Genomic DNA, 23087 nt, shown 5'->3' with positions numbered 1-23087 from the left:
AACGATCGACGTTATCTAAGGCAGGAAGGAACAGGACATAAAAATATAGGACTACAATGCATTAAACTAGAGGTTGAATCAAAATGTTTATTTGTAAGGTCCTAGGTTATTTGCAGTGAGGGATACAAAAGAAATATTACTTTCATCCTTAATGAAAATACAATCTGTCTAATATGAATTAAAGTAATTGATTATGACAATGTCAAGTCAGTTAATAAGAGCACTTTACTATTCATAGCATTTTTGTTTACTAAGCCCTGTAAGTTGGTGAAGATTACTTTAGGATGATGGATACACTAACATCTTCCCATGCTGCACAGTAGCTGCAATTATTCCTGTTTTATAGAATAGGAAACAGGATTAGAAATGTCAGATGCAAGGGAAAAGGAAGAAATTTAATCCAGATCATTTAATTTCATTTAAGTCTCATTGGTACCCCAGTAACAGAGAGGTAAATAATTTTTTTTAGAGTAGAACAGGTGTGATAGGAATTCTTGCTCAAATTTTTAAATGGAGCCTGGTATCAGTAGTCATTCCACGACCTTAACTGTGGGCATTGGACCTTTCCTTACGTCTTTCTTCTCGCTTTCCCTGTTCTCACATTTTCCCTTCCTGTCTTGACCTGATCCTCCTTCCCTTTTGCCCAAGGCTGGATCACACATTCTTCTTCATTTTAAAGCGTTCTGCACATCATAGGATCATTTATTCAACGAAAATTTATGGAGCACCAACCATAACACATACCAAGCAAAGGTGCAATTATTATTATTATTTTGCTTTTCCTAGGGATCTTAGCTTTTGAATAAACACAATTCCCACTCCTTTAGCACATGTTTGTCTCAACCACCTAATACAGTGCAGCCCTGAGCCACCCAGAGGCGCTTGTTTACGACCCAAACCAACCTAAACTCCAATTCGAAATTTCCGGAAGAGGAATAAAGATAAGGAATGGCATTTTCAGGGTGTTCCCTAGAACCAACTTCCGCCCACCCAGTACAAACGTAGAGAAATGTCTGTAGCTGAGGCCATGTCAAAATTTAGAGAAGACGTGCTACATCTGCTTTCGCAATGAGACACTTCATTTTTGTTTATCTCTGAGACCGAGTTTTTTTTAAAAGACAGTGAGCACAAAAACTACCGGTTGTTATGACAAACGGGTCTGAAAAGTTCAGCCAATCAGCATGTGGGGAAGCCTTCGCTTAGCCAATGGGAAGAGCGCACCGTACAAGAAGCGCCGCCCAATGGGGGCGCGAGAGGCGCGGTATTTGAATCCTGAAACTAAACGACACCCGAAGATTCCCAGCGGTGCGGGCTCGGAGCGCGGACCTAACGTCGCCGCGGACCCTTGTGCCCTCCCTCTTCAGTCCGCGTCTCTCCCTGGGCTGGGCTGGCACTCTTGCCTGCCCCGTCCCTCATGGCGCTGCTCCGACGCCCGACAGTGAGTGTACCGGCAACCCCCGACAGGGGCCGGGGACTTCGGCCCTCCCCACCCCCACCCCAGTTCCCTCGGCCAACTCTCGCTCCTCGCTTCCTTCTACTCCAGCTTCTTTTTCCCAGTCGGCGCAGATTTCCCTTCCTTCCGGCTGCCCGCTTCCCGAGGCCTCTCCCGGCCTAGGTTACGCTCTACGGTTCCCCGCCCCTACGGGTCTCCGCTTTGTGGTGGGGAAAGTCCTGGAAAGCGCCTCGGAGGTGGCCCCTGAAAAGCGAACCACTGGATCCTGGGCCTAGTAGTGAGGAAACGATTCTCAGTGCTCGTTGTTGTCAGAGAGCAGTCTAAATACTGGGTTCTTGGATTTCCTTCCCCTGTTCTCAAACTCCTTAGCCGCTAAGGGATGGGAAGGACAGGAAGAAATACCGTAGTCAGTAAAGTTTTTTGAATATTTGATCATTTATTTAAATCGTTGCAGAAATCAAATGTTGATAGTTTTCTGGATATTCTTTTCTACAGGTTTGAATTGTACTTGGATCTGCTTTTCCTTTGCTGAAAAATGAAGGGTCAAAACACACCTGAGTTCCAACATCCTGGCCATAAAACTAGCGTTAGAAAGCTGATTTAAGTTTAGTCACATTACCAGGCTTCCCCTATAAGCATTAAACTTCCAGACACTTTCAAAAGTCGGCAATTACTGCTGGAAAAATTGAACACTATAACTGAATACATTGTTTTTATTTCCTACCCTAAGTCTAAATGACAAGTAATTTTTGTCTAATCTAGTCCATAAAGTTCTTTCATAGTCAAAGTCTTTCTCTCTGGTAGGTCCGTTCAAATCCCCTGTTGGGAGATACTTTACGATTAGAAATCCTGATTTCGGGGGGATATGCCATGCTTTTTTTTTTTTCCCTTTCTTTCTTGTGACATGCTTTTCACTTCTATAAAATTAACTTTTTAAAATATGAATTACTTTTCCTAGCAGGTTTTGTTTCTAAACACATTTTGCCTAAAACAGGTTAAGGTCAACTAACAATTTTTATTTCATGCAATTCCAATTTTCTCTGAATCGGAGAGTAAAACTCTTACCCACAAAAACTATTTCCAAGTATCTTTAACATGAGAGAGTCTATGCTAACCTCATTTTAAAAGGCTGTATCTCTACAAGACCATATCTACACTAGCACTTATTATTTCTAGAATGGCATAAGAATCAAAGCTAGTTTAGGGTTTTGTTTTTATCCTCACCTGAGGATATATTTTTATTGATTTGAGAGAGAGAGAGAGAGAGAGAGAGAAAGACGTCGAATGGTTGCCTACCATATGCCCATATGTGCCCCACCAGTCCAGGGATTGAACCCGCAGCCTAGGTATGTGCCCTGACTGGGAATCGAACCCACAACATTTTGGTGTATGGATGATGCTCCAACCAACTGGCCAGGGCTCTAGTTTAGGTTTTAAACATCTGGTTTTTAAATAGCCAGACCCATTATAACTTGTTTATATTATGTCTTAATTGTACTTGTTACTAATCTCTGTAAAGGAAGGTTTTTAAATACTGTAGATACCTTTAATATACAGGGCTCTGTAACAGGTGACATCAGTACTATATGAGAAATAGTCACTTATCTGTTTAGCTCTTAGTGGTATTATTTTTTTATAGTTTAAGATAGATGAGTGATCTGCCTAATTTAGAGTGATGTTATCCAATGCAAATAGTATTTTTATACTTCGTGAGATGTACTTTTTTCCCATTGCTAACAACTCTCAGCATATTAACCTTTCCTAAAGCAATTCTGAATTTGGGTATCTGACACTAACCAAGTATTTTCAATGGGCTCAACTCTTTATCATTTTTTTTTTAGGTGTCCACCGATTTAGAGAATATTGACACAGGAGTTAATTCTAAAACGAAGAGTCATGTGACACTCCGTCGAGCAGTTTTAGAAGAAATTGGAAATAGAGTCACAACCAGAGCCACACAAGCAGCTAAGGTAACAACCACGAGGACTGTATGTGTGCCCACTTGGGACAACATTGCTGTCTTGCCCTATTCACATTTCTTTTTCATTGTAGAAAGCTCCAGACACAAAAGTACCTGTTCAACCCACCAAAACAACAAATGGCAACAAACAGCTGAAACCTGTTGCTTCTGTGAAACCAGTACAGATGAAAATGTTGGCTCCAAAGGTAGGAAGTTCTGAAGTTACAAACTTACTTAATGAAGTAGACTGTTTTTGACTAGACTGCAAGGTGCCTTTTTCCACACTGCAACTTTTGAAGACCGTTTCCTAGCTAGAGCTCTACTGTGAAACAACCCGGTAAGAAATGAATATGTACAATGTTTTTAGTGATGATACCTTAATTTTAATATATGTGACCTTGAATAACAAAATTACCATAATATCTAAATAAGTTTAGTGATCTTGCAGTGAAATTCGGTGAGTTTTATTAAAATAATCCACCGTAAGAATTAATTTGCCCATGAAGGCTGTGGAATCTCGTAATTCTGAAACCCACACTCATGTAAGAACAAGGTAACACCAGCTTTCTGTATTGATAAATTGTGTGTGTGTAGTGTCTGTGACTGGCTAACTCAGCCTGTTCCCTTTCCACCATGTTCAAGTTCATGCATGTCCTCATTCCCAGATGACATATATTCATGTAATTACCATGAGACTAGCACTGTTGTAGGTGCTGAGAATGCAACTACTACCTTGCTTTTTCCAACTCAAAGATGCATATATGTAATTGTATGAAATTTTTCAAAATAAAACATTGGTTATGTTTGAAAAATATATACATTGAACACTTAGGATACATGTCCCGTTATGTTAAGGCTGATAAAGAGGCATCTTGTCTTCAGAAAGTTTAGCTAGATGGGACATATGTACCTGAAAATTAAAGCAATAGTCCTAGGGAATGATGCTAGGTGCCGTGGGCAATGTATTTGACTGAATGTCCAATGACTGGGGTTGGCGGAAGTGCTGTCCTTTGGAAAGGGCACCTAAAGGAGGGAGAACACCCAGGGATGGGGTGGTCAGGGGAAGCTTCATGGAATAAGTGGCATTTGTAAGGATAGGGAGAAGCTGACAGGAAAAAACACCTTTCAGGAAAACAAAGCAGTAGCAAGAATTAAGCCCTGGCTGGTGTGGCTCAGTGGATTGAGTGCTGGCCTGTGAGCCAAATGGTCACGGGTTCGATTCCCAGTTAGGGCACATGCCTAGACTGCAGGCCAGGTCCCCCGGGGGGGCCCATGCAAGAGGCAACCGCGCATTGATGTTTCTCTCTGTCTCTTTCTCCCTGCCTTCCCTTCCACCTAAAAATAATACATAAATACAATTAAAAAAAAGAAAGAATCAAGGCATCAAAGCGGGCATAGGTCTATAATCATGCCCATGCAGGTAAGGATTCTAAAAATCTAAAATGGATCAGAAGGCTTGACTGAGGAAGCAGAATATAAATTTGGGAGAAGGTTGCAGTTGGATTTGAAGGCCTTGGAATTTGGATTTTATCCTGTAAGGCAGCAAATTATAACCTTTTTCACCTCGTGGCACATATAAACTACTAAAATTCTGCGGCACACTAAAAAATATATTTTTTGCTGATCTGGCAAAAAAATAGGTATAGGTATAGTTTTGATTCATTCACACCCGATGGCTATTGTCGTGTTGGCTGCTGTCATTTTTTTTATTTGACAATCTAAGGAAAAAGACATCCGTGCCCCTGACTACATAGTCAGGTACTACATGTTTTAAATATTCTTGTGGCACACCAGTTGAAAATTGCTGCTGTAAGGCAGTGAGGAATCTGAAAAGTTGAGAAGAGAAGTGATGAAAGCAGTGTAGGGCGGCCATGGAAGGGCCATAAATTAGGAGATACTGCAGTTATCTGTGCAGGAGCTGATGATGGTCTTGAACTAGCCTATAGAGGTGCTAGGAGACAGCATTAAATGTGTTAGAGTCTACCAGAAAGCCTTTCAGAGACATCATCTTGTATGTAGAAGAAACTCTTTGGATATGTTACTTGGAGTGGAGGAGTGAGACCCTTAAGCACTGAGTATTTAAGAAACCATTTAGGAATAAATTAATAAAAAATAGGGACATCAAGAGAGGGAGGTATCTCTGCGGAAGGTGTCTTTGTTTGGCTTTAGGTATGTTGAGGTAACAGCAACTTCTGAAGGAGCGGGACAGACTTGGGAGGCTTCTACTTAGAAGAGATGATGTCAAGGATGTTGCTGTTCATAAGAAAGAAGGAAAAAGCTTCAAATCAAGAACTAAAGCTCAGAAGAAATACTCAAGATCAACCTTCCTTTAATGGGCCTATTCTGGGAGATGTCCATTGACCTCCTAAATGCCAGACCCAAAGCAGCTTCTCAGACCTTAGGCTCTGGACTATCAGGAAGCATTTCCTGTGGGTGACTACCTGAATGAGGTTTCTCCCACACTTCAGGAGGGCTGTTGGGCAGTACATTTCAATAGTTACTCTACATACCTAGTAAGTGTACTTCTAAAAATTTATCCTAAGAAAATGATCAGAAAAACACTTTAGAACTTTTAAATAGTGCTGTATTGAATATTTCTTATATAATAGAGAAATATACTATATTAGATCAGTCCAATCCATTCAGTGAAATGCTGTAAATACCATTTTTTATTTATTTTTTAAAGATTTTATTTATTTATGCTCAGAGAGAGGGGAAGGGGGGAAAAATAGGAGGAAAGAAACATTGATTGGTTGCTTCACATTCCCCCAACTGGGGACCTGGCCGGCAACCCAGCATGTGCCCTGCCTAAGAATCAAACTGGCAATGTTTTGGTTTGCGGGAGGACACCAATCTGATTTTAGAAAATCTGATTTTAGAAACAAATCAGATTATTATACAGTATGATGCAGTGAAACCCCAAATTTGCTTTTAAAAGTGTGTATTTATATGCAAAAATGTTTATGGTAGTTATTAAGTTACATTGAGTTTCATTTTCTTGCTTAAAATTTTCAGACTTTTCACAATAGGTATATATTACTATTTGAATTGGAGAAGAAAAAAAGGCAAAAAAAAAAAAAAAACCCACCCCAAAAAGAAAGAAAACAAAATAACAGAAATGTGAACAAAACAAAGGAGAAATTACTTCAGAATTTCACTCTTTGAGTTCCCCTTTACTCCACACCTTCTTGGCTGACTCCTTTTTCTCTAGCTTCCTGACAAAATTGAGGCCACTATTTTTCAGATGAAGAATTATGGACCTGTAGCTCAGTTCACATAAAAATTATTTCCGTGATTGGAACATGCCTCTAGTTTCAGAACACATCAGGGATTAAAGGACAATGATTGTTTCCTATTAAGATGCACTTTTTCTCTAAAAGAGAGTACAGAAGAGACCATGAAGTCCATAATTTAGGAGAAGCCCCACCTCTTGGCAGTTTAGCCCCTCTGCTTGCCTCTCGTCAACCCTCTGGCTTTTGCTCTGTCTTCTGTTCCATTTGCAGTCACTGCTGTTCCTGATAGCCAGTCCCCACAGGTGTTTAAAATGCCAGTCGGGCACAAGGTGTCTAACAGAAGTGAGCCCTTGGAAAGCTGGTAACATGAGCCACATGTTCATGAAAGCAGATGTTCCCAGACCACTCTAATCAATCACATTCATCCCAAACTGGAGGGCTGGTTTCTGTCTTGTAGCAGATGAAGCAACTGGATCACCAGAAGTTCAGCCTGAGACCTTGAAAATGTTTCAGCCATTCACAGGCATTTGCAAGAGCTTGCTATCCTGCAAATTTTGGAGAAAAGAGTGGGGTTTTTTTGCTGACTAATGAAGCTTTGACAAACACTGAGTAGTTTGAAGAAGGGAGAAAACCTTTTACCAGCCCCATGTTTGCTGGGCACTGGGGAAACAAGCTGAATGAACGATCAGCTTTGTCTTTAAGCAGCTCCCAATCAAGTTGGGAACGGCAGAGTAAAAGTGTGCGTTAGTGTGCTGTAACGTGCTGTGAAAGAGACCAATGTGAGCTTTGGAAGTGTACTGGGCAATTGCAGCTAGAAATTCATATTAGATTTTAGATTTACAGATTTGATTTCTTCAGTAAACTTAGGGATAGTCATTATTTTCAAACATAAGAATGTTTTATGACCTAGCTTTCCCTAATATAAAAAGTATGTATAAAAGGGAATTAAGCACAACCATTCACATTAAATCAAAAAGAGTGCCTTTCATTTTTAAATACTCAAGAAATATAGTCATAAAAAAGCGAGACAATGCAGAAATATATGGAGTACATAGAACCAAAAAGATCAGTTCATTTTTACTACTCTCTACTCCCAAAATTTCATTCCATGGCACATTACATTCCCTAAAGCTAATGACAGTAACCAGTTTTGCCTTTCTACAGTTATGGGTGCCTATGTGTTCATGAGTGCATAGTCACTGCTACAAATCATGAACTGACCAGAACCAAAAGTTTTATTTGGAATCCTTCCTTGTTGCACTTAATTAACATTGATTTATGATGTTTAGCATCATAAATTTAGTAAATAAAGGAACTCAGTGTTTTACCAAGACTTGTGTAAATACCTATGTATTTGCCTATCAATATTAATCGTCCTCTCAACAGACTCAACTCATTCAGTGTCAGGACTTGGAGAACTTCAGTAGCCTTTACTTACACTCCACCCTGCTCCGTCCTGATCAAGCAAGAGTTCCTCAAGTTCAGCAAAATCTCACATCTTCATTGTTTCCTTCTTTCTTTTTTTAAGGATTTTGTTTATTTATTTTTGGAGAGAGGGGAAGGGAGGGAGAAAGAGAGGGAGAGAGACATAAATGTGTGGTTGCCTCTCACGTGTCTCCTGCTGGGGACCTGGCCTGTAACCCAGTCATGGGCCCTGTCCTGGAATCTAACCTGCTACCTTTTGGTTTGTGAGCCAGCACTCAGTCCACTGAGCCATGCCAGCCAGGGCTCACATTTTTGTTGTTTCTGATAGGACTTTTCAGTTGTCTCTGACAGCCCACGCTTGAAGGTCTTTATTCTTCAGGCTGATTTTGTCCTTTAGAGGTTTGTGCCATGTAACTAGTTGATACATTTTTTCAATTATGCTTGCAGCAGGCACTGGGCAGAGGATTGCACAATTTGTTCATAGGGCTTAGGCTCCCTCCTGCATGGATGAGTGGGGTCTTAGAAAGGATTTTAGAATAACTATGTTGGAGTCCAAAAGGAAAGCTTTTAGGAAACTCTAAACTAAGGACCAGAGCAATTATCCTTGTATTATCCCAGTGGTTTTGGGATATAGCCAAACTCAGGTGTACTTCTGAATAGACACAGGTAAGCATTTCGAGCTGCGAAGGCAGCACAGGACAACTGCCGCCTCCTTAAGCCAGCTCCCTGGAACTGACTGCCGTTCCTGGGAAGACTGGGAAGGCTTATCCCTGAGAAAGGGCAGCCTTAAACTGAAGCTGCATGTGCTTATTAAAATGCACATCTGATTCTCATCACTCTTGCTCAGTTCCTTCCGTGGGTTCACTTACCTTAGGATGAAATCTGAACGCCTTGCTCACTTTCCAGCACATTTCGCGTACCTCACGTGTGCCCCGCTGCCGTCCCGAACTGGCTGTAGTCCCCGCACCTGCCCTTATCTCTTGGCTTCCCCTGCGACTAGGTACTGGCGTACCTTTTGCTTATTTTCCTGAAGGTCTTCCCCCCCTCTGCTAACCTTCCCTAGGTTTCTCCCTGGTACCCCAAGTAGCATTTCTTACTTATTCTAGCCCTTTGAGGTTCTTAAATTTTCGAATAAATTGCATGCCTACCAGCATGCCTATTGCTCCCCTGGCCCTTCCTCAGGTTGTTAACTTTGATGTAAGAGGGAAGGGCCTGTTTTGAAATGCTAGGTATATTTTGTTATTTTATCCTTCTCTAAGATTGGAAACTATAATCATTGAGCTTTAATGTAAATCAAAATTGTTTATTATACAGTCTTCTCTTTCTATATTTTATTACTTTAATACCTATTCTTTATAGCCTAGCAGTTCAGTTAGGTTTTACTTTGAGAAGCACCTCTCATTCTTTTAAAAAGTAATGGTTTATTTATAGTTCATTACTAAATACTTGTTTTAACTGAATATATTTTTAATGTGTTTTTTTAAAATAAGTAATCATTCTGTCAACATAAGAAAATAATTACTGGGTGTATTCTTGTTCAGTCTTTGCTTCCTCCTCCTATTTTATTCATAGGCTGGAATGTGCTTTTCTGCTTTTTAGTTGCCAAACATTTTCTCAGTTTAGAATAAATTAGTTGATGAGAAGGAAAGATTACACTTGCACAAGAGGTTACTGCTAAAGTGAACCGTCAGCTCTAAAAATCTCTAAACCCAGGAGTCTAAGTTTCTTTCAATAAATATTTATTGGGCACCTATTGTGTGTTAGGGATGATATAGATACTTGAGATACTTAGTGGACAAAAATCCATTTAAGTAAATGTAAGCTTATAGAGCTTACATTCTAGCAGAGGTAGACAAAATAATACATGCCATACATATGTAAACTCTATAATACATTAGAAGATTAGAGGCTATATGGGGGGAAACAGAGAAATGAAACATAAGTGTGTGGGGAGCAGGAAGCAGGCGGTCATTTTAAATAGGAGTCAGGATAGACCTCACTGAGAAGGTGGCATTTAAACAAAACTTGAAGGTGAGGGAATTACTCATGTGAATATAGGGGCAGGAGCATTCTGGGAAGAGGGAGCCTGTTTGCGGGGAGGGAGGCCAGTAGGCCGGGGTGAGGCAAAGCGAGGGGAGAGAAGCCAGGGACGGGGCAGCAAGGGAAGGGGGCGGACCGGCCCATGAAGGGCCCACACAGGGCCCACAGGCCATCTTGAGGACTTAGGTTTTCAATTTGAGTGAAATTAGGGAGTTTTAAACAGAGGAGTAGATCTCTAAAAACTTCATCTACTATATTGTGTATTATTTACCACTTACTCTGCAATGTATTTGTTTTGGCTTTAACATATTTCAAGAATGTATGTGATACTTTTTAAACCAGTTGGCTCTGCAGGTGTTGGTGATGAAGGCTACTCCTAAGGTGGTGATGCGTGCCCTTTAATTTGTGCAGGGCCCTTCTCCCACAGCCGACGATATCTCCATGAAGGAAGAGAGCCTCTGTCAAGCTTTCTCTGATGCCTTGCTGTGCAAAATCGAAGACATTGATACTGAAGATTGGGAGAACCCTCAGCTCTGCAGTGACTACGTTAAGGATATCTACCAGTATCTAAGGCAGCTGGAGGTGTGTGGTCTTTGGTGTTTTGGTTGTATAAGCAACATGGAATGTACCACACAGCTGGGGAGGAAATGAGGTCAGCTTTTTAAACTTTGAATTCTACCAACAGGTTCTGCAGTCCATAAATCCACATTTCTTAGATGGAAGTGATATAAATGGACGTATGCGTGCCATTCTGGTGGACTGGCTGGTACAAGTCCACTCCAAGTTTAGGCTCTTACAGGAAACCTTGTACATGTGCATCGCCGTTATGGATCGATTTTTACAGGTAAGCGTGGCTTCAGGGACTTCATACCAGTGACTCACAGAACATTGCATTTTTGTAATGCCAACGTGTGGTAGCTCTGAAGAAAAGATGAAAAGCCAATTTATGAGAAGCCCAAGAAATTTAGATGCAGGATGGGAAGCAGCCGGTGTGTGTCAAACCGGGGATGCTGACCAAAGGTGGGCATCTTTGTTAGGCCGGCCTGCTGAAAAGTGCTCGGGGAGATGCTGCGGCGCCACAGTCACTCATCAGAAGAGATATGCCAGCGGGTGGTCTGAAAGCCAGTGTGGAACCTCTGGTGCTTCCAGATGCTGGTTTTCCAGGCCTGCGTACACAATTTCCAAAGCTCGGAATTCTTCGCTGTTGAGTTTCCTCGGAAAAGGGAGGAGCTTCTCTAGAGAACTTTACAGTTTCCATCCAGCTGTGGCACTGAGTCATGGTAGAAGTGGGAGGAGGCAGAATTTCTTTAAAAAACGTTGGGTAATGTACTCCAGTGCTTTTAGTGTATTAAAAAAGGGAGTGTGAGGGCAGTATACTAGAATGTGAAGTCTCAAGTAAAGAGGAATGTAAAAAATTAAGCTGAGAGGCAGTAGTGATCATCAAAATATTTATCGATCGGTAATGCAAAGACACCGACCACTTAGGAGGAATTCTAGTCATAAACCATTAGTGTGTTATCTACCAAACAATAGCATTGCAGATTGGATTGATTTATTTAAAGTCAACATTTATGATAGAGATTTAGGTCAAGTACAAAGAGTACGACAATAACTGTGTTTAAAATAATGACCCTGAGATACTACAGAATCCTAAGAAACCATAGATTTGGTGGCTTTTATTATACAAGTTGTTTACATTATACAGTCATATTTTTGGTAGATTTTCAATAATTAGAGTTGATGCAAGAAAAGCGAAGTCCCAATTAACTTACACTCTGGACAGATTTTCATTGACTCCTAAGCATCTTTGAAAGATTCCTCAGGCTGACTAATAAGTACACTTTTGGTGAGGATTAAGGAAACATTCGCAAACCCCCTTCCTTGTCCCTAGGCATCCATTAAATTCCTGCTTTTTGGCTTGGCCTCATCCTCATTCAGACCACACTGAGTGCCATGAGGGGCTTCCTGGACACTCAAACCAGGGCAGCGGTCATGGGACAGTGACAGCAGTTGAGTAATCTTGGGCTGGTGTCTGAACCTTTTCTCAGATGCCGTCTGTTTGTAACTGGGGAAAAACAGGTAATTCCTAGGGTTTTTGTGATGATTTTATGAGATGATTTTTTGGAATCTTAGCACTGTTCCTGGTACATGGTGAGTAGAGCGACAGACAGCTGCTGTGAGCAGTGGCGGTACCACCGTGAAAGTTTAGGCTTCCTGTGTGAGCACGTCTCCAGGACTTGGTTTCCTCCCATTCTCCTCCACCCAGATTCCCAATCTTGTTAGATATGACTTGGACACATTCTTCTTCAATTAGGTTCAGCCAGTCTCTCGTAAGAAGCTTCAGCTGGTTGGGATTACAGCTTTGCTCTTGGCTTCCAAGTATGAGGAGATGTTTTCTCCAAATATTGAAGACTTCGTTTATATCACAGACAACGCATATACCAGTGCCCAGATCCGAGAAATGGAAGCTCTGATTTTGAAAGAACTGAAATTTGAGTTGGGTCGGCCTTTGCCACTACATTTCTTAAGGCGGGCATCAAAAGCCGGGGAGGTAAGTGCCTCCAGTTCTGCAGGCAGCTGTATTTTGCTACTTGTTGTCTAACCCAGAAACACTGATCTGCTTAAAAGGAAGCTTATGAGTTTATAGGAAACATCTTTTTAGATAAGTCCTAATACTTACCTCATCAGTTCTGAAGATGAAAGACCTCACATTCTGTGTTTGTAACACACAGAAGAATAGAGCAGTTTCTGGGAAGGAAAAGTGAGTTAAGTGGATTTGGATTCTTAGGCCTTCACCCAGAATTTTGCAAGATACAAATTTTGCTGTGCTTCTCACTGTCCTTGGCTCTTCTTTCATAGGTTGATGTTGAACAGCACACTTTAGCCAAATACTTGATGGAGCTGACTCTCATTGACTACGACATGGTGCATTATCACCCTTCCAAGGTGGCAGCAGCTGCCTCCTGCCTGTCCCAGAAGGTTCTAGGCCAAGGAAAATGGGTGAGTGTTGGATTTAAGAAGAAATTAGTTAGGTCATATTTTAGTCCCTCTTGATAGGAAAGGGCATTTTCACAATCTCTAAGAAATTGTTAAAAGTCCAAAGGCCTAAAAGAAAGCTCTTGGCATGATTCAGACGGAGAGTGGGTGATGATACAATGGTGCACAAATATAGAGTCATAAAGAATGAGGGAGGCCACTAAGAACTGATACGCTAAGATTTCTGGGATATTTTGTTAAGTGAAATAAGCAAGTTATGAAGCACACAAGACAAAGCAAGGCCAAGGCCATACTGATTTGCTGGTACAGATATAGATTCATACAAGGAGCCAAAGATGCTAGCTCCGTGGGTCCTTGTCTCACATGCCAAAGAGGAAGGACAACACTGATAAAAGGGGCCGGATGAGTGCAGTGCAAGGCAAGGAACACCCTTTCCTGCCCGAACCAGTGCTAGACTGCCGCTCAACAGGTGGACAGTCTATGGCTGAACAGCAGCAGGGCAAGAGCCTCCTCAGAACCCAGGGGGCGATGAGAAATGGTCTCCTAACAGCTCCCCAAGGGAGGCAGTGAGGTGAGTGGGAGCAGGCTTGGTGGCAACTCTTCCCAAGCTGCCCATCCCCTCCGGCTCTGGGAGGATCACAGCATTTTGCCAAGACAGATAAGCTCTGGTCCCGGCCTTTGCCTGTGTGGCCTATGTGGATACATGCAAGGTTACCAAGGCACCATGGTGGAGCTGTTTCCTCTATTCAAGTGTATACAGTGTACATTTTATGGAAGAAAGAAGGGAAATAAGAGAGAGTATATTTTTCTGTGTTTATGTATTTGCTAATTTTTCAAAAATAGAGGAAATGGACCAGAAATTACTGTAAATGGATACCTGTGAGGTGAGGTGAGAACAGGGTGGAAGGTGGAGGATCAGAGCGGGACTTCTGGTTGGAATTTTTGTTAACTTGTGTACAGTATAATGTAGCTTTTTGACTTCTGAATAATGTGAATATTTTATGCAAACCCTAAAATGGAATTAAGGAGAGGCAATGTCACTATGTATCAAATTGGTAACAGAACATAGGGAAAAATTAATTCAAGTAACTTTTTTTTTTTAAAATTCAAATAACTTCTGAATGCAGCATTCTAACTGTGAAGTTAGACAAAACAAAGGACCAAAAAAGCTAACATACTTAAAAGTTTACCTAGGAGGTTTGTTAATCTGTTATAATTCTGAAACTTTATATATTTTGTAGGATAAAAAGTAAACATTAATGTTATTAAGAACAAATTTTCACTGTAAGAAGATAAAATATTGTTAACAATTAAAAACAAAAGGGAAAGCTCTGTAATATTAAATCTGTTTTTGGAAATGTCCGTAAATGCATAATGAGAGAAACAGTGCCCACCCTGCAGCCATGAGCACACCTAGTGCCCCCATGTTCAGTGCGGCTCGGGCTCCCCTGAGAAACAGCTGGTTTCAGGGCGACGGGAGCGGAAATGCAAGGCGAGCCCAGAGCCGTCTGTAGCAGAGAGCGACCCAAAATCAGTGCGATGGGGCCACCTCAAGAGGAACTGGGAACTGGCTTGAAAAGGCTTTTATTGACTAAGTTTGAGCATTACAAAGAACAATGAAATGATAGATTATAATGAATTTTTAAAAATCCACAAGTGCATAATGATACGAAAGAAAGGAAAGAAGGAGGTAAAGGAAAGGAGAGAAAAGAAGAAGGGAAAGAAGAGGGTGGAGCTTTTTTTTTTCTAATCTATAGAATGCAGCTAATTAAAGTAGAAAGAATGGTAGAGTTAGAAATTAATTGCTTTAATTCATCAATTGACGCTAATATCATTAGGTGAAATAATTTTAGGGAACAAGATTCACATGGTCTCAAAACACCCCCCTCACAGCTAGGTAGTAATTCTGAAGGAAAACTGCTCCTCTGTGATGAAGAGGTCTGGGAGTCACCACTTTACCCTGGTCATCAAACTTGACATCACCAGTGGTGGGCCCCTGATTTGACCTGGCTTCTGGTGCAATAGAAAGGATACATTATCTCCCATATAGAACTCATGCCCAAGATGTTGGGTACAGCTTCAGTCGTCAGGAAAACACTCAGACAAATCCAAAATGTAAGATGTTCTAAAAACACACTGGCCTGGATTCTTTAAAAAAGTTAACATTATTTAGAGCCAAGAAAATGGAACTTTTTAAAAGATTTTATTTATTTCTTTTTAGAGAGGAGGGAAGGGAGGAAGAAAGAGAGGGAGAGAAATATTGATTGGTTGTCTCTTGTACACACCCCGACCTGGGATCAAACCCGCAATCCCGGGAACTGAACTGCAACCTTGCATTTTGTGGGATGACACCCAACCAACTGAGCCACCCTAGTCAGGGCAGGAATTGTATTAAATTTGAAAAAGACTAAAGACACAACTACCACAATATGTACTGTATATACCTTGACTGGACCCTGGATCTAAAACGACAAATCTATAAAAGATCTATTAGGAAAAACGGGAGAAATTTGAATATTGACTATGTATTAAATGATATTATGGATTATTGATAATTTCTTATGTGATGGTGATATTGTGATTAGGCAGGAGAATATTTTTAGAGGATGCTTTAGGTGTCTGCAACTTACCTGCAGCAAAACTTGCGTGTTGACCTTTGAACAACACAGGTTTGAACTGGGCAGGTCCTCTTATATGTGAATTTTTTTTAATTGACCTGTGCAGTCAATTAAAAGCATTGCTGTTCAAGGGTCAACTCCAAGGCTGGGAATCTGTGTATGTGGAGAGCTGACTGTAGTTATACATGGATTTTCCACTGCGAGGGACATCAACACCACTAACTCCCAAGTTGTTCAAGGGTCAAGTGTGTGTGTTCCCTCACAGTGGAAAATGCACATATACCTTATACAAATAAATATATATTTTTATATACACAATTGTGTGTGTATACTATATATATAGAGACACATAATTTTTGCTGCACTATTTAAAAATCAGTTGCAGACACTGTAACAAAGTGGCAAAATGTTAATAATTGATGAACCTACACAAAGGATATAAGATATTCATTATACTATTCTTTCAGTTTTTCTGTGGATTTGAAACTTTTGAAATAAAAAGCTTGGGGCAAAAAGGCCACTGGTATTTGAATGGTACCTGGTTCTGATACCAATGGCTCATTTTAGTCAAATTACACGATTCTCAGACATGTTTCCTTGGGCTCTAAACCTGTTAACTATATAGGTCTCCCTGTTTCCTTGGAATTGATTTCTTAATACCAATAGTTGTGTGTTATCTCAGGATTTGCTCCTGCTTAGTTCTTTTTTTTAAAACCTATTTAATTATTTTAAAAATATTTTTAAATTTATTTTTAGAGAGAGGGCAAGGGAGGGAGAAAGAGAGGGAGAGAAATATTGATATGTGAGAGAAATATCAGTTGGTTGCCTCTCACATGCCCCCAAGCAGGAACATGTCTTACAACACAGGCATGTGCCCTGACCAGGTATCAAACCTGCGACCTTTAGGTTTGTGGGATGATGCCCAACCCACTGAGCCATACCAGTCAGGGCTAACCTATTTTAGGATTAAGATTAAATTGTGGTTTATTTTCCCAATTATATCGTACACGTGAAAGAGATGTATTTCAGGTTTCAGAATTTATCACAGAACTGAAGTAAAGTCAGATTACATATTTCCATATATGACAAGTCTTATTATCAGTCAGCAACTGCCCTTTGCTTAAATTTTGTTCTCTGGAGGCTGGGTTATGAGACTGGGCACAGAGGTTTCTCTGAGCACTGTCTGCTCTCCAGTGCTTAATTGCTCTGGGCCCAGCAAGAGAACCCTGTGTAGCTCTTCTGGATTTGGTGGATTAGATTGCTTCCTAGGGTCTTGTTTTTGTCATAATTTTGGGCTATCAAGCTCCCCGTTGGTCACTGTCATGTTAGGCTTTGACCTGAGGGAGGGGCCGGGGCGGGGGGGTGGGGGGGTGGGGGTGTCATGTGACATGTCTTAGTCCCGGGTCTCTGCCATAATTGTGAAAGGGGCGTTTCTTTGTTGGGTTTGGTTTCTACTCTGCCCCACTCTCCATCCCCTTTCAGTGTGGTGAGAGAGAGATGCAGGAAAGCTTTGTTACATGAAGTACCCGATTTAACCTGGGTAACCTTCTTTAAAAAATAATAGTACGGGGAGTTTGACACTTGATTTAGCTGAGAGCTGCATAACACCTTGATTTGGTCCTGCTCAGAGTTAATCATCCTGCATTTACTGGCTGCTTGGCTCATAGCATGATAGCGATTAGGGCTGTGATTGAATTTGCTGGAGGTAAAATTACTCTTTTATAGCTTTTGCGTAAGTAATGTCAGCATGTGTAAGATGGGCTCTTCTAAAGAAGTGGAGGCTTTACCTTGCCCCTTTTCTTTGCATTCTGTTCCAGAACTTAAAGCAGCAGTATTATACTGGATACACAGAGAGCGAGGTATTGGAAGTCATGCAGCACATGGCCAAAAATGTAGTGAGAGTAAATGAAAACCTAACGAAATTCATCGTAAGTACTTTCCTAAATTGTGAAAAGCATTGGATTATAGGTTTTGCATTTGAGAGTATGTGTATTTATGTGTGTTTGTGTTTTCATGTAAATATATTGGCATATGTGAGAGTTTATTTTAGCACAAACTCTCTAATTCTCTTGTACAGCAGGGGACAGCACAAAGCAGACTCTCTTTAAAACAAGGTAGATAGGCTAACAACGTCCAGACCCAGATCAGTCAGCCCAGAAGCAGTTCAGTGGATTTATCCACACTTGCCCCCGCGTCCTGGGTAGGGTACTCAGCAAGCAGGGCAGGCCGGTCGGCCTGTGGTCTGCAATGGCAAGGGCCCACCTCCGACGGACCTGTGGAAGGCCTGGGTGTTCGGGTAATACTACTCAGGGCCTTTGTCCCAGATCCTTTGGGACAGGGACTGAAAGGCACCTATATAGCAAGTGTGGTGAAGAAGGAGGGGCAAGAAGCCCATTCAGGAAGGGTCCTGTGTGGCCCACCTGAGAGAAGGAGCCAGAGGAGATTGGGCACTGCCCCGTGCTTGTGTGACACAATATCAGAGCTTAGCAGGTGCCTGCTGACAAAGAACAAGGCATTTGTACCAAGTATCCTCACATCCTGACTTAGCACACCTTGGAAGCGTAATGTGTTTTAGTCCTGAGGGTGTTGTCTGGGCTCTGCTAATAAGCACAAGTTGCCACTCATTTTTATTGCCAGTTATCGCTGCCAGTCCTGGCAAGCCTGTTATGTCCTGACGGCGCTTAGCTGTAATGAACACAGCTTCCACCTCCCACCCTTCCAGTAGCTGATGAGAAAAAGCCTGCTCCTTAGACCTGAGAAGCATTTGGCTCCCCATCACCTGTACTACCAGCTGAGCTTCCTCCATGATGAGGCATGGAAGGAAGTTGTCAGGCACAACATAGTATGAACGCAGAGTGCTTGCTGGCTTTGGTGATCCTGTACCATCCTACCATCTTGAGGCTGTGGGTCTGGCCCTTCAGTACTTGTAAATGAGACTAGGAGCAAGGTGTAAAGGGGCAGGGAGGGGGTCCAATGTATCCTTGACCACAGATGACTTCTGCAGGCCATCAAGAATAAGTATGCGAGCAGCAAACTCCTGAAGATCAGCACCATTCCTCAGTTGAACTCAAAAGCCGTCCAGGAGCTCGCCTCACCTCTGATGGGACGGTCCTAGGCTGCCGGGGTCCCCGAGGAAGAGCACTGCGTCTGCGCACTTCGTCGTGCTCGTATGGAATTCCTGACTTTGTATTATATATCATTCTCTGGTCTATTTCATGAAACCTCTTCTCAGACCTATTTTCTAACTATATATTAAAGAAAAATAAAGCTATTGATTTTTCATAAGGTATCCTGTGTGTAGTTACTTGTGCATTCTATACTGAAGGACTCAGTAGACACTTGCTTTGACGAGTTCCCTTTTGAGCTGTTCTGCATAGCATATAAAATGTTGCCTTTATGGCTTTGAGAAACACCCTCCTACCACTTTCTCAGATGGAAAAAGTTAGAACTTGGCTTCAGTGAATGCCAACCTGTTCCTAAACTTCTTGAATATAAAAAATTGATTCATTATGAAAATTAAAAATGAGAGGACAACCATGACAGTTCCTTTTCTAGAAACTACTCAGCTATTCTCTTCATTCCTATACAGGAACCCTTGGCCCGCGAGCACCCTGGCCACCAGGGGTAACCCTCACAACATGTCTCAATATCAAAGGTTCCGTTGAGACCAGGAATAGCAATTCTAAGGAGCCTGGAAGAAGAAAATGGGCCCGTGACATCCTGTTAAAGGTGAACCGTAGAATGCATTTTCCTGTTGTGCTGTTTCAACTACATTATGGGCTACTTTCATTTATTTATTTTGAGTGAGCATGTGGTTATTTTCTAAGGGGGAATGCATTCTGTTTCCAACCACTAACTTAACCACCCCACCCCCACCCCCGCCACCCAATAAAATAAATGAATCTCTTATAGCAACAACTTTCCAAACTGTTAGTTCAACAAGATGTTAATTGGTCTTTTGAGAGAAAGGAGTTAGTAGTCAAATACATTGGGGAAATGCTGCAAAGTCATGTGAGCTTCATAAAGGTTCTGAGGAGCCTCACTAAACCTAGGGTAGAAAAAGCTGCCTTCTGCATGACGTCAAAGCCCACAGGTGCCTGGCTCTGCGACCCCCAGAGGAGGACCTCGCTTTTCGCCCCTTCCCCTGGGTAGGCTGGCCTGCCTGACTAGTCTTTAAGCATTTAGAGAAAGTGTCTTTGTATGTGGAAGTCCCAGTTTAAGTTTTATAAATACCTCTTGCCGAGGTAGTGGGCCTTATTCCCACGGCAGCCGCAGGCTGCCTTAGGTTATGAGTGTGAATGGTAGCTGAGTCCAGGAAAGGGAGCTTTCCTGGCTCTGAAAAGCAATTAGTTCCCAGGGATGCTTGAGCTCCGACTTCTCAAGAAAGGATGGGTTTTGTGGGCATATTCCAAAGACATTTTACAGCTTCTTTATGACATTTTGCTTGGTTAAGTATTAAATACTGACTCAGGAAACTCCTACTTTCAGGATGCCATAAAAAGACCTTTAAGATACTTCCTTATGTGCCACGGCAGGCACCCCAAACTAAAGTGTTATACATGGGAAATGAGCTATAAAAGTAGATGTCATAGCATCATAAAAACACAAATTAGAAAATGAGATAATGGAACCACAGGATTCAAAGAGCACAGAATGGGTTTGAGTCTTCGTAGCAGCGTGACCTGCCCTGTAAGATGGTGATAAGTGTCTGTTTGAGTGTTGTACTAAATAAAGTGAGTCAAGCCTTTAGCGTAATTTCTGGAGGTGCTTGAAAGTGAGTGGCTATGATGGATTCTGGGCAGTCAAAGGTATGTGAGACACAGCACTTGCCCATCAAAGAAATTACAGATTTATGGCTTTTGGGTCTTATTTGTGAGTTTTTCTTTCCTTTTTAGATTTTTAAAAAATATTTTATTTATTTGTTTTTAGAGGGGGAAGGGACAGAAGGAGAGGGAGAGGAACATCAATTGGTTGCCTCTTGCACATGCCCTGACCAGGGACTGAACCTTCAACCCAGGCATGTGCCCTGACTGGGAATTGAACCGGCAACCTTTTGCTTTGCGGAATGATGCCCAACCAACTAAGCCACATTGGCCAGAGCTAGGTTTTTTATTTTAAAAAAATATTTTTTATTTCTTTTTAGAGAGAGGGGGGGAAGGAGGGAGAGAGGGACAGAAACGTAAATGTGTGGTTGTCTCTCATGCCCCTTACTGGGGACCTGGCCCACAACCTGGGCATGTACCTGGACTGGGAATTGAACTCACAACCCTTTGGTTCACGGGCCGGCATTCAACCCGCCATCCAGGGCCTGGGTTTTTGATTTTTTGAAAGAAAGATATTAGATGCTTAAAGGTTGACAATTAGACTATCAAACTTAATATTTGTTGAAGACAAAGATGAAAAGAATGGGCCTTGAGGTTAGATCAAGTTTCAAATGATGGTTCTTCTACTTAAGAGCTACGTGACCTTGGGCAAAGTAGTGAATCGTAGTGAACCTTCTCATTTGCAAAGTGGAGATTTTAGACTAGGCAGAAGCAGAATGTATGGTACAGTAGGAGGCATTAAGATTTGTTGGTGGGAGTGAAAGTGCTTCCCTGCACTCAGGTGGAACTGTGAAGACCAGTCTAGGTCTTGGGAGAGATGCAAAACAAGGAAGGGAAGGAGGCAACATTGCAGGATGGCTCCCACGCTTGCCTGCAAAAGTGAAGTGTGCCAGGAACTATATTCTGTGTACACTAGCCCTGACACCAGACTCTACTCCCCCAATGAAACCAGCCAGAAAACCACCTAAAAAGTCTGCCCAGCTCCGCTCAAGGGAGGTCCAGGGAGGAGTTCAGAGGGCGTCAGGAAGGGAAAGGATTTGGATTACATACAGGCCCAACTCTGTGGCACAACCATGTTGTCTCTCACTTGTTCTTGGCAGCATCTCTGCCTGGAAGGAGCCACAGGCTTAAGGAGGACAAAGCTCTGTCCCTGGCATGTGGGACAAGCTACTTTCTACGCAGACAAAATGTCCCCAACAAGAGACTCCCAGCCCAGCTTGTAGTTGAGGCCACATGACTAACCTCTGGCCAGTATAGTATGAGTGGACATGGTGTGTGCACTTCACAGAAAACATCCCTTAAAAAGGAAATGGCTCCTCATCCCCTTCAGCCTTCATGGGCTGGACTTGGTAATGGTGGTGAGTCATGTTTGGTCAGATCGGCTGGGATGACACGTTGCATGTGGTTGGTCTGCAGCCTGGTGCTGGGGCAGCGAGCTCGTAAAAAGGCTTCACCCTCTGCCTTCCCCATGGGTGCCGGTCTTGCTTCCCTAAGAACCATGGAAGTGTTGGCCCTTTTGCATGGTTTCAGAAAGCCAGGTGCCTCCCTGCTGCACCCCTTATTCATTAGCACATACCCCTCTGGCGGTTCTCAAAATGTGGCCTGGGGAACCCTGAGGGTTTCTTGAGACCCTTTTAAGAAGTCCATAAGGTCAAAACTATTTTCATGATAGTACTAGAATTTTATTTTATTTTTTTATACTTATTTTTTACTGTAGTCCTGTGATTAGTGTCTGGTAGAATTTTCCAGAGGCTACATGACACCTGATGATGTCATCACTCTGGCAGTCAGTGGAATGTGTTTGTTGGTTTTAAAAGTTTCTCAGTTTGAATTTCTAATATTGCAAATACTGATAGCTATAACTGACAAGACAGGACTCAGGTCTTCAGTAATATTTAGGCACGTAAAGGGGTTCTGAGGCCGAAGGGTTTAAGACCTGAACACTTCTGCCCTAGAGCCCACCTTCAAGCTTGCTCACTGGCTCTTGGTTACCTTAAACCTTCAATTAAAGGCATCTGTCATCTTTACATTGCATTTCTACTGCTATACATGTGGTATATGTGCATATGCACACACCATAGCCCAAAGATGGCACGTCCTAGAAGACAGGGAAGCCCCTTGATCCTCTAAATCCTAGGTTGAGTGAGTCTCAAACTAATCATGTCTGTTTAACTGAACAGCGAACAAAATGGCAGGCCTGGCTACATCCAGCAATTAGAGGAAACCTAAGGTAACGACTTTATGTTTTCTTCACCTGTAATCATAAATTCACCTATCTACTCAGACATGTCAAGCTCCTCTCTGAGCCTGGCACTGGGTGTGGGATGCGGGCGCAGGGATGGGGGCTTGCTCTGTGTTCCCCATGGGTGAGGGTTCTCCTGCTGCTTGTGGGGATGTTTAACCCAGTTCCTGTGTGGGCACCAAGAGCCTGAGGGCCCCAGTTACACACAAATTTAAAATACCAATATAATTAATTAAAAGTAGCCAGGACTGATTTTTTCCTCCAAGTGAGGATTACTTTTTCTTTTCCTTTCCTTC

At 42.1% G+C, this 23087-nt stretch overlaps 1 protein-coding gene across 1 annotated transcript; it reads left to right on the top strand.

Annotated features, from left to right (window-relative positions):
* The first annotated feature begins 1375 nt into the window (after window positions 1–1375).
* Window positions 1376–18841, top strand: CCNB2 (cyclin B2). The gene is made up of 9 exons (XM_054564635.1): window positions 1376–1438; window positions 3295–3423; window positions 3506–3619; window positions 10523–10693; window positions 10797–10955; window positions 12426–12662; window positions 12971–13111; window positions 17544–17654; window positions 18731–18841. The coding sequence occupies exons 1-9, from the start codon at window positions 1415–1417 to the stop codon at window positions 18839–18841; spliced, it is 1197 nt and encodes a 398-aa protein (XP_054420610.1). The 5' UTR covers window positions 1376–1414.
* Window positions 18842–23087: the final 4246 nt, after the last annotated feature.

This window comes from Pteronotus mesoamericanus, unplaced genomic scaffold, assembly GCF_021234165.1.
Source record: "Pteronotus mesoamericanus isolate MK-2021 breed Mesoamerican mustached bat unplaced genomic scaffold, CSHL_Meso_final contig_164, whole genome shotgun sequence".
In the NCBI taxonomy this organism is placed as follows: Eukaryota; Metazoa; Chordata; class Mammalia; order Chiroptera; family Mormoopidae; genus Pteronotus; species Pteronotus mesoamericanus.
The sequence above is the reverse complement of the archived record's forward strand: the minus strand, read 5'-3'. Positions and strand labels throughout refer to the sequence as shown.